The sequence below is a fragment of the Lycorma delicatula genome, chromosome 4 (genome assembly GCF_047948215.1).
Source record: "Lycorma delicatula isolate Av1 chromosome 4, ASM4794821v1, whole genome shotgun sequence".
NCBI lineage: Eukaryota > Metazoa > Arthropoda > Insecta > Hemiptera > Fulgoridae > Lycorma > Lycorma delicatula.
In genome coordinates, this window is record NC_134458.1 from 122,047,911 (window position 1) to 122,061,065 (window position 13,155).

General features: G+C 30.9%; 1 protein-coding gene across 2 annotated transcripts in view; it reads right to left on the reverse strand.

The window, feature by feature from the left end:
• Positions 1 to 13,155, reverse strand: part of Trxr1 (Thioredoxin reductase 1) — a 49,142-nt gene that overhangs the window by 16,071 nt on the left and 19,916 nt on the right. For both annotated transcript variants that reach the window (XM_075364096.1, XM_075364095.1), the window contains exons 2-4: positions 9,176 to 9,396; positions 4,003 to 4,127; positions 989 to 1,221 (exon numbers count right to left, since the gene is read on the reverse strand). In XM_075364096.1, the coding sequence (XP_075220211.1) occupies positions 989 to 1,221; positions 4,003 to 4,127; positions 9,176 to 9,396 (579 nt within the window). The remainder of the gene's footprint in view (positions 1 to 988; positions 1,222 to 4,002; positions 4,128 to 9,175; positions 9,397 to 13,155) is intronic.

A 13,155-nucleotide genomic window follows, 5' to 3' on the forward strand; every position in this document is an offset into this window, starting at 1 on the left:
CCGATGATCCACTGGGGACTCCTAAGGGTTTTTCGTTAGGTTAATATCAAGACCCGAAAAGACCCAATCGCCACGTCATGACAATACATGGTATTGACGTGGCGATATACGGATGGGCAAAAGAACTCAAAAGAACTGACCGGTGGGCCGACCTGCCATGCCGGACTTATAGCCGGTAGGTGGGAAGGCCCATTAGAGTAGAACAGGCACTTCCCTGGGTGGCGCAATACCAACCAGTCGGACCGGCCCAGTGGAGTAGAGTTAAAAAAAAAATATATATATATATCAGCAAATGCACTCAAGAACTGAGAATTACGCTGATCTTCTGACGCCCTTTGAGTTTGATCTGAGATGAAGATATAAGAATGGGCAAAATTTTCATCCTAATTTCTTTAACAGGCAGTCCCCAACATAGTTAACAAAACTACCAAGATAGTCATTGTTCATAAATTTGGAAAGCCTGATGTTTCATAACATTTACTTGTAATGGATTACAAACAGAAATAAATTAAATACTGTTAAATAATATACATACAATAAGTTACCATATACTTTAATACTAAAAAAAATAAATCCACTGAAAAAGCATTCAAAATTTTTGTATATCCTATTCACAAATAGTCTCAAGTTGTCTACTAGATTTTAGTAGTATTTACATCAAGAACAGCCAGTATTTTTTCATGAAGAAAAATTTCACAAACACTATAAAAAAAGGCTAAAATTATGCAAGTTCATCATATGTACATTACAGCTTGTTTGCTATTAGTGTACTTTTTATCTCTCTGCTGTGTGTGACAAGTGATATTTGTATTAATGTTTATGCTAGTGTAGCTCATACTGGCTTGTGCTTGTGCGCAATATCATTATAATGCTAACTCATCCTTGAACTAAATTACAAGCTTATAAATGAACAGTTTTTTTTTTAACAAATATGATCAAGTTAAGAATAAAAACAGAATGAATGCAATATAACTAAAAAAAAGGATACATCCCGCTCCAATGATGAGTGTACTCCCTGGTGGTTTTTCAAGACTGAAAATATCATCACTTGTTATACAATATTGCTGTGCACCTTCAAAGCCAGCTGGATAATTTGGTCGACCACCAATAGCTATAACAATTTTATCACCTTTCACAATCACTTCCTTATTTTGTTTGGTAACACCCTTTACTGTACGCTGATCAACAAATGATCCAAGTGCATTTAAGTATTGAACTTTCCTTAAAATAAAATAAATAAAAAGTAATCAGTAACGAATTCATTAAGTTTATTTTTTTAATTCTATATATAATTTTAAATATCAATCTTTATTTATATACAATATTTGTAAAATATTCTATTAACACTAAAGTTTTCTTAAATAATATGAAATATTAATTTTTAATGAATGCATCATTTCAATTAATATTACAATAATATTTAATAAATACATTACAACTTCTAGTGCTAACTCATCCTTGAACTGAATTACAAGCATATAAATGTACAGTTGAGGAATGAGGAATGATAGGTGACAAACTTTAGATCTAAATTAAATAACTGAATTATAAGGCACAAGTACTTTTTGGCACTGGAATACTTAATAATGGAATAAGTAATTATTCCATCATTTTCAATTGTTATCTACTGTTGCTCTTTCCCTGCTATAATCCGCTAATCCTAAAAACTAACAGAAAGAGTTTAAGAAAATTTCTGCTTATTACCAACTTGTTTAAAGTGAATATGATAAATATTTATTCAATATCTTACACATCACAGTTTAGTATGAAATGAACAAAAATTAAAAGTAATAACTTTGGAGAAATTGTCCAAGGCATAGTATGAGATGTGATTGGAAAGTTTAAAGACACTTTCCACCACTGCTCAATAGGAAGGGGTAGGTATGTCCGTAGATGTGAAAGAGGAAGCCTGTTTTGTCCTTGAAATGTCCTGAAAATATGACTGCGATATCTTTGTTCAGTAGAGAGTGGCATCCTAGTGAGTGAAGAAGTGTTTTTGGTTCTTGATGGATTACAGTATTTCGCAAAATAGATGAAAAATGGAATAACATGTTTGTGTCAAATTTTGTTTGAAAACTACGATCAGCTTCGGAGATTAATAAACTTAAAAAAACAGCTTTCAGGGATAAAAGTCTGAGCCAGTCAAATGTTTTTAACTGGTTCAACAGAATCAAACATGACCGCGAATCAGTCGAACATGACCCCTGGTCAATCCACTTCAAAAACCTATGAAATCATTGTGAAAGTTTGTGATTGAGTGTGCTCTGTTCATAGACTTACAATTAGGAAGATCCTTTACAATTAGGATGAACTGGATTTAACTTTCTACTTTGTTCAGTCAATTTTAATTGAAGATTTGAACATGTGTTGAGTGTCCGTGAAATTCACTCCAAAATTATTGTCAGACTAGCAGAAACAACACAAATTTGAAGTGTTCCAAGAACTGATTAATTGAGCTGAAACTGACCCAGACTTGTTAAATAAGGTAATTACAGGAGACAAGTCATGGATTTATTGGTATGACCCAGAAACAAACAAGATTACCATGACTTAAAAAGCAGAACAAAGTCTGTCAAATGTGAAGACAATGGTGGCGGTTTTCTTCGATTCTACGAGTATAGTGTATCACAAATTTGTCCTTAGGGAGCAGATACTATGAAAGTCAATCACGAATACCACAATAGTGTCCTTCAGTGTTTGTGGAAAAATGTGCAGAAGAAAAGACCTGCACTCTGACAGACAAGAATTGGGTCCTCTAACATGACAACGCTCATCGTGCTCACTGGTCACAGAATTTATGGCCAAATTCCTGTGCTACTGCAACCCCCCATTCCCGTTTTAGCCCCTGCTGACTTCTACCAGTTGCCTAAATTGAAATTTTCGCTGAAGGCAACTGGATTCGACTCAATTGAAGATATCCAGGTAAATATGGAGAGAGTTCTTAACACCTTAGGATAAAAAATTTTCAGGAATGCTTCCAAAAACAGAAATACCATGGGAGTCAGTATGTTCAGTAGGAAGGGGACACTTTAGAGGAGTTCCATCACAACAGCCTATAAGTATTGAAATTTGAAATTACAAGCCCAATCTTAAAACTTTTCAATCACACCTCTTATGATTACGTAATAAAAATTACACACTAAAAAAATTAAAATTTCTCAATTTTATTTAGAAAGACTTATAAAGACAAGATATAAGATAAACTTAAAATGTAAGTATGAAATTGTCACTCCCCAATGCCTCAAAAAACATGTTGTAAACAAGTCACACTCTTTACCCAATCATCCAAATTTATCAATTTGGATTAATTTATACCTAAAACCGTACTCAAAGTTCAGTAACTACAGTGGTAAAAAAGATCTTTCAGATCAGGCAAGCAGATACATAATTTTAAGTAAAGATTGGAACAAATATCATAACATTCAGATTTATACATTTTAACAGCTGAAATAACTGATGGTGTTACTTTATCTTAATTACTACTTAAAAGGATACTAATCTTAATTGATGGAACCATACTCCTATCTCTTAGAGAATGTGATTCAGTAGAGGCAACTTAAAATATGAGTACATGAGAAATGATGATGTAAAATTTGTCTTGTTCTCTATCTAAGATTTACTACATATCAATAATGGAGTTTATCCGAATAAGTTATATCTTCAATCATCAATCATCTTCAAAGTTCAATAACAGTAATAAAACAATCGCTCTGATCAGCTCAGAAGTTTCTGAATTTTAAACAACAGTTGTACAAATTAATATTTAAATTTATATATTAAGATATTGAGACGTTTTTAAAATGGACGCTAATTCTATTCCTCTTAGCATAGCGATCATCTGAACATATTGTATTACTAAAGAAAAAGCCTTAATAATTTTATTAAGCTTCAATTATTTAAAGCATCTAGAACAAAAAAGAAAAATAGCCTACGAAGTGCAAAGTTTATATAGAAATATTAACTAAAATTTATCAAAAATTTTATATAATAAAAAACACATACTTATCACGCAATTCAACTCTTGTAACCCAGTTAACAGACTTAATATGGTCGCTTACTGCATTTTTTAATGTTTCCCAATTATGTTCAACTTTTTCTCCAGCTAACCAACCATAATATTTTGAATCCTGGAAAAAAACAAATTAAAAATAGAAGTCTAGGAAAATCTAGAAAAAAGTAAAAACAATGTTCAATCCTGTTGTATCCAGTCTTCAGATGTAAAACAATATCAGAATTTAGAGTAAAATGTAGAAATCTCTCTGATGCAACAGTTAAAAAAGCAAAGTACTACTATGTTTACAGAACAAACAGGCCTAACTTCCAGATGTTCCTCCAAGAACTAGATGACATTTATCAACTGGAACAGAACCTTCAGTCAAAATTCCATAATATTTTATTCGAAAATAGTTGCAAATTTTAATTCTTAACCCCGAAATTCCTGTTCCTGAGTGCATACAAATAAAAACAATGCGCCCATAAAGTGAGAGAGGAATTATTTGAAAGTTTCTGTTTAAGTTATATATATAAAATATTATTTGCTTTAAATTTTATAGCTTAACATTTTTTTACTAAACTGCAACCTGAGTATGTTAATAAAAAACGTTTTACTGGATTTAATTTTCTGACTTTACGCTACTTTTGTAAAGAGCCTCCTGAGTGAGTAATGACAAAATCTAATTCTTCTCAATAGGAGTCAATCCACTAGTAAATATTTCAAGCTAAGAAATAGATTAAGTGCTGAGATGTGAACAATATAAATTGCCATGTTATCTAAAAATAAGTTCAGTGAACAGGTTATGAAAACAATTTTGTAATTTATATGTAACCCTTTAAAAACAGTAAAATGAACACAAAGAGGTAATGGTCAAAACAGCACTGAAACAAAAGCCTTTTATTATACCTAATAATGGAGTTCTGAATAAATTATATCTACAATAACCATTCTATAAGATTTTTAAAAAAACATTTCATCAGCTTAGTAGTTAATTTTAAACACACTGCTACATAGGCAAACATGAGCATTATACACAAGTGAATCAAAGTTGTACAGCTAATACTTCAGGAAGTGATTTGAGACATCAATACAACCATAAAAAAATGTTCTGCTCCAACGTGAAAAAAGCCATACTAAAATTCTTGGGACCTAAATTAATATTCTGTGGTTTTACATGTTGTTAGATCTAAAAAAAATTAAATGGCCCCAGAACTGCATCTTTGACTTTGGACAGTTATCAAAAAAAAAAAGTTGCACCCTTTATCAAAATATGGTTTTATAAGACGTAACATTTGAAGGCAGACCACCATTTTTTAGACTTGATATTTTAACTATGTATTTTCCTTTGTATAGAATCAAGAGTAAACAGAATTCCAACTTATCATCAAAACCAAACTTTTTTTCTAAACTTCTTTTTGTAGGGATCTCAGTGGCCAAGTGGCAGCATCTCAGCCTTTTATCCAGGGATCCCAGGTTCAAATCCCATTCACGCATGGTATTTACATATGCATATGCTACAAAATTCCATTTCCAAATTCCTATATACAATCTTCAAAGTTTCTGTTGTGAATTAATTCATCAAGCAAAACAAAAAATTGTCTTTCTGAGAAAACATACGAAATCTATCAGAAAATAATCAAACTTTATTTTTTTAATCTTTATAATTAATTTTACATATTATTGGTCCTTGTCCCTTCAAAGTAATCCCCTCTCCTATTCACACACTTCTCCATCAGTGTTTCCACTTCACAAAGCAGTCCTGGATAGCTTTATTTGAAATAGCCTTTAAGATCCATGATGAATTTGCTTTAATGTCAACAGTCTCAAAACATGTCCTTTCATCACAGATTTTAATTTTGGAAATAAGAAAAAATTTCAAAGAGCCAGGTCTGGAGAGTAGCAAGGCTGAAGGAGGACAGTCATCTGATTTTTGGTACAAAACTGACGAATTGACAAAGCTGAGTGTGCAGGCGATTGTCAATGTGAAGAAACAATGATTTTCTCACCACAACTCTGGTCTCTTTTTGTGGATTTTTTCATGTAACCACTGTAAAATACCTTGATAGTACGCATGGGTCACTGTTTCACCTTGAGGCAAGAATTCAAAATACACAATTCCATTAAACTAAAAAAAAACAGAGAACATCACTTTGACGCTGGATCAAGACTGATGTGCTTTCTTGGGGTGTGGAGATCTTTTGCCAATCCATTGTGATGAGTAACCTTTTGTCTCAATGTCATAGCTGTAAACCCAGCTTTTGTCTCTCGTTATGATCCTTTGCATGAATGTTTCATCACTACCGGCTTGTTCAAGAAGTTGTCATCAAATGTTCACTCTATGTTCTTTCTGCTGTTTGGTCATCAAACGAGAAACCAACTTTTGACATTGGATCGAAACTAATGTGCTTTCTTGGGGCATGGAGATTCTTTGCCAATTCATTGTGATAATTGAACTTTTGTCTCAATGTCATAACCATACACCCAGCTTTCGTCTTCCATTATGATCCTTTACTTGAATGTTTCATCATCATTGGTTTGTTCAAGAAGTTGCCAACAAACCTCCATTCAATGTTCTTTCTGCTGTTCAGTCCAATCGCTTTTAAATTGTGAAAACCATTCGTAACATTGCATAAGATCCAGAGCATTATCTCCATAAGCTTGTTTCAAAAGTTGAAACATTCTTGTGAAAGTTTTCCCACCGTTTCATGCAAAATTTTACCTTGTATCTTGCTCCTGAAAATAGTATTAACACTTAAAAACATTGCCCTCAAAAAGAACACATGGTTACAGAGGAGGTTATGCACAACACAATGCCGTCAACTACAAATCTCCAGTGGTGTGTAATTAAAAATGTTTGGTTATTTTCTGAACTGACGTCGTTTAGTCTGATTACACTAGTCAACATGATTTTTGTCTCACGAGTACCAATAGGTGTATACTTAATGCAGTTTTTATCCTGTTTTCAAATACATATTCAGAATTTCTCCATCACCCAAAGTTTTTTTGTTATTTAAAATTTTTTAAATATTTTAAAACGTTTTTTCATCCTTTTGTTCATTGTCAAGTAAAATCTCATAGAGCATTGTAAATATGATGAAACCAAATGAGCTGGGTAGAGTTGCTACTGTTGTGCAGGTTCAGACAAGTACAGAAATATATAAATGTGATCTGTAAACACATCATTATGAGTGCTTTGTGTGTCCGAATTATTGTGTATTACATACTTACAACTTTATTTCTTTTAATTAGTCATTAGTTACAAAATGCCTAGAGTTTGTTTCAATCATCCTAACAATTTTTGTTATGTATGTGGTGAACTGATCCTCAAGTTCCAAAGGCGAAACCATACTCCATTAGTAAAAAAGTGTTATGAACTTCACTCTTCTGACTGTTATTTCCGCTTAATTAACATTAAAGGGATTACATCAAAATCAAAACATATAGAGATGTATCCTAACTTGCAATTTGCGATGAGACCAGTTTCACACTGCAAAGAATTGCCCATACCAAAGTATGAATGGAATATTTGTGGTTATTTTAAAGTAAATGTACTAATTCTTGGTCTGCAATTTGGTTACACAAAGTACTGTTGTTTTTTTGTGTGAATGGGATAGTAGGGACAGAGAAAACCATTTCATTAGAAAAGAATGGGCCTAAATATGAATCACTCATTCCTGAACAGAAAAATGTGAAACATGACCCATAGTGTAATCCTAAAAATATGTATCTACCTTCGTTACATATCAAACTAGGATTAATGAAAAATTTTGTCAAAGCCATGGACAATACTACTGGTTTCATGTACTTAAAACAGATGTTTCCTGAAATTAGTGATGCAAAAATTAAAGAAGAAATATTTGTTGGTGCACAAATACAATCATTAATGCACGATGAAAAGTTTGAGGACCTATTGAATCCACTAGAGAAAGCAGCTTGGCAAGCATTCAAAAATGTAACTCAAGAGTTTTTTGGGAAATCAAGAGGCGGAAAATTACTATGATATTGTCAATGATCTTATAACACCTTACGAAAATTTGGTTTGTAATATGTCCTTAAAAGTACACTTCCTGCACTCGTACCTAGATTTCTTCCGTAAAATCTTGGCGCAGTGAGTGATGAGCATGGGGAACACTTTCATCAGGAGATTACAGCTATGGAAAAGAGGTATCAAAACAAATGTAATCCTAATATCAGATATGCAGGACGATTATCTGATGGATAATCAGCCAGCATAGTTAGACCATCAAGAGTGATGCTCCACAGATAAAATATAGCAGAAAATTGTCATTTCTTACTTTCTATACTTCAAACATTTCAAATTTTTGAATATTGTGTAGTTAAGAATGTAGAAGGTATTAAAATGTTTGAAATTATAAATGTCTGTCTCTTGAAAATCTTGTGTGATTGGAAAAAACCGATATCACATTTAAATTCAGGAGAAAAGTACTATCAGAATCACATATTTTCTTCCTGAGACAAAAAAAAAAAATACTGTTTTGTTCCCCAGTGTTATCTATGTCTGCCTTTCTACAGTATCAAAATTACATCAATATATAAATTCACAAAAGTGAATAAATAATAAACAACACTTCTCCATTAATTACATTGAAATGATTTATAACACTGATTTTGAATAATTCTATTTTTAGTATTTTTATTATCTGTAGAATATAAGCATCAGACAACTAAAATAAATCTATTCTCAGACTTAATATAAGCAAAAAAATATTTAATTAGTACATCTATTCTCCAATAAAAGTGTATGTCACTTTTCGACAGGTGTATCAATAAGTTCAGGGGAAATACAGGAAAATATTTTATATATTTGAATCAAACCAGACATTCTCTTTGCTTTTAGTTTTCACAACTGAATTTGTTAGTTGTTCATAGTAACTATTTGTTTCATCAGCAATGAGCTAAATAACATCTCCACCAAACAAATGCAAAAAAAAATCTTATTCAGAAAATTCCTAGTAACATTTGTTTTGACTTATATTCCAGCTTCTGAATCATCAAAATCAAAAATAGGGCAACTTTGAAATGTCTGTCAACACCATTAGCCACAGAAGATAATGACTGCTAGAGTTAATACACTGATGTCTGAACCTTGACAGTAACAAACAAATCTGAAATGATTGTGAGTTTTTGTATATTTTAAATCATTTAATTTAATTAAATTACCTCAATAGCTTCTCCAAGTAAGGCAGCTTGATGGAAAAGCTTTTTAGGAATGCAGCCGACATTGACACAAGTACCTCCAAGACCCCATGTTGTACCTTGAGGTGATGGTGTAACATAGTCAAAGACTACAACATTCTGATTATATTTAGTAGCAGCTTCTTTAGCACATGCTAAACCACCAGATCCACCACCAATTACAACTAGATCATAATGTTTCTCTTCTGAAAGCAAAAAAATAATTAACTGTTAACATATTGTATATGATGGATGAGTATAACTCATCCGACCATCTTTGCTTAGTTGAATGACAGATGAGTATATGTCGTCCTTGTGTTTAAAATTTTATATCTTTTGTTATGATTCCAGGTTGTCTTTCGTTGATCTCAGATGTTCAGTGTTTCATACTGAATTAGAATATCAAGCTGTTTTCACTATTTATTGGATAATTTTTGAACTGTGTTAGTTTAAGTGAGTTGATATTTGCAAGGCACTGGTAGATGATATTTGTGAGGTGAGTTTGTTTACGTGCGTTATGATTTATTTTCCATGTTTATTCTATTGACAAAATTATATTTGTTATTATTGTTTAAAGATTGGCAAAATGAGTGATAATTATGACCCTAAATCAGTCAAATTGGTGTATGATATTTTGGATGACAGCGACGGAGAAAATGCTGATTCTGATAAAGAAATTGAGGTTGTGTCTATTGAACATGAACAAATTAGTGAATTATGTTTTGATAATGGTTCTAAAGGGGAACTAGATGATAAGATCCGTTTACTTGTGATCATGATTTGTATTCATCGGATGATTATTGTAACCAATGGGATTCGATAAAAAAAGTTGGTTTCTATAACTGAACCTTTGGTAAGTGATATTATTTCTAATTATTCTAATTCTAGGCCTACTAGTGATACTATTACTCCTCTTAGTTTTTCTTTTGAAATTCTTAACACTTCTGCTGATAATTCTATTTGTACCAAATTAGATTTAGGCCCACCTTCAACTTCATCAGCTCCTGTTTATCGGAAATGTTGCTGACACTTCTGTTGTTGTCTAGAGATTGCATAAACCACAATCAAAGAGAAGAAATGTTAAAAAAAAAAAAAATCAAAATTTTTTACAGATATAGCCTCCATTTCATCAAGTAGGCCTAAAATTACAAGTCCCTCATCGACAGCTTTTCCTTCTCTGACTTAACTACTTTCACAGAACATAATTACTCCAAAGCTATATCTATATGAATTTATATTGAAAGAGTGTCTGCGTTTCTAAAAATATCTTATATGCAATATAAATAAATTAAAATAGATAAGATAATAACAAAAATATTAAGTGCTTGCGTCACAGCTATTTTTTTTTTCTGTGTTTGAAAGGGAAATTTTAACATGACACACAAACTCAGGTAAGTCACATTTGTCTTTTTCTGTCAGATGATAAAAGTCTTGTAAGGAAATTTTAGAATTATAAGTAGGAATTTTTTTTAAACCAGTCTCAATTGCCCAGTTACCATGGACCACCATGTGCTGAGAAGCCCAGGGTTCAAAGTGTTAATTATTCTCCAAGAATTATATTATTAAATGTCTATGTGAAAAATACTATCTATATAAATAACTTTTGGGAAAATAAAGTCAAAGTTTAATATCAGAGTTCCATAGAAGGAAAGCTGGCGTTAGGGAGAAAAGAGAGAGCTAATGAGTTAATGGAAACACACATAAGCATTATTTAAAGGGAAAACCTTCTGAAAATTACTTAGAACATAATGACTCGGAAGGCAATTAAAACCAATTTTTTAACTAAACAACTCCTGATAAAATAGTGATTAATCAGGGATAAGCAATAGTGAACAAAATAAAAATGAAGCTTTATTAACAATTACTATCAGCAATAACAATTATAGCAATTACTATTAGTAATTGTTATTACTAACAATAAAAACAATTGTTATAATTCATTAAAAAGTACTACTAGTAATTGTTATTACATCCAAAAAATTAATTATTAATCACCATAACAATAGTTAAGTGAAATGTATTACATTCAGATTAAGTTCTAAATGAAAATAACAGGCTCATACATTTTAAATTAATATCAACAAAATATTCATAAAAACACCTGAATATTAATCAATAAATCTGTTAATAAAAAACATTCAAAACCAATACTTGTTTAATTCATAAACATCACTACATTATTCAGGTTATTACACAATTATTATATTTTTTTCTAATTAATTACATTTTCTTCTCTAACTGATCTCAAACAACAAAAATTGTGAAAAAAATTGGTGGATTTTAATAAAGTTTATATGCCAAGATATTGTTAGATATTCTTTTTTTAAATTTTATTAAAAAGTACTACAGTAAATAACATGAAAAAAAAATGTTCTTGAACATTTTAACTAAACTTGATAGTTTATTTAATCATCTCTAGTCCTTCATCTTCATCACATTTGGATTTGCATTTAAAAAGACCTTTAATTTTTCTGCTTCTTTCTCCATACAATATTTTGCTAATCTAAGCTTATTTAAATACTGATAATTAAAAAAAAAAATACATAAAACAAAATTTATTTTTCTTTTCTGTACTATAAATCACCTTGCTACCCAATAATTTTTCTAAAAACTTGATCACACACAGAAGAAAAAAGAAGTTTTTTCAGATAACTGATTTGATCAGGTTGCATTGTGCAAGAGGTACTGTCAATAAATAGAATTTTGACTTCAATTTCAAGCTTCTGAATCATACAAACTGGATGAAGCATTTTCAAAAACTACTGATGCGTAAATGAAAAAAAAAATATGGAATTTGAAGGCCAACAGTTTTAAATCTCTACTTTCTCAGATAAAAATATTATTTCTTTACCTTATTTCCTAACTAGTTAATTACTCATCATATTTGAATTTCTCAGATTGGTTTACTGTAAAAAGCCACGAGAAAAAGTTTGAGGGAAGAAATTTAATAAATTTTATTAAAAAATTTACAAGGGGAAGATTATATAAATAATTTTTTCTAAAAACTACAATTTCTTCAAGTGCAGCAGGGGAAAGTTGGATCTCCATGGGCAACCAGAGAAAGCTATGCATCTCTTAGCTTATTTTCAATAATAAAAATCCTATACAATGTTTAATTATAAATAAGTTAATTCAGAAGCAATACTAGGAAATATTTTCTACAGCATATTTTTTTTTTTAATTTTTATCTCTACAGATAACAATAATTTCCACCTATCAGTTATTTGATTTAATATATTATTGTGTGATTATCTGTTAACCTCGACACATATACTGTTGTCCACATCCTGAATTACTTGTTTTATTTAAACTACTACTTATCTTCTCTAACACTGTTATCTTATTTCTAGTTTGATCTTAGACTACCAGAAGATAGCTCTAACAGATTTCTTTTAACAAAATTCAGCAAGAAACATTTTTATTTTTTCTTGTTTGTTAGTCAACATTTCTTTTAATCTAATTTATAACTTTATTAACTAAAATAAACTATATTTTAAGAGCCTGTATTCTTTTTCTTTCTTTTCTACAAAATAAAAAGGCAAGAATTTATTTATTTACATATTTTCAGAGATTGTACCATTCGAAAATCTCTTTACCATTTACTTCTTACCTGGTTATAGACTATATAATAATTATTATATATTTTCTCTTAATAAAAAAACCTTACAACATCATTGTTTAGTAATGTGTTACACCAATTCTGGTTAAAAATATCAGTCTTCTGAGGAACACCAGGTAGGATGGATTGCTCACTGCCTGAAGGAGGCCTGAGATACTTCTTTAGGTAAAGTTTTTTGTGTTGTTTTGTAGCCTGTTTGAGGATAGATTATTCCTTTATGATTATCCATACATGTTTCCCTTATCATATATCCAGAAATGAGATCAGCAGTATCATTCACTTGCCTTGCAAATGGCAAAGCCACATCTATTTCAGTCTCCTTCCTGTAGATTCTCTTAGCACTTGT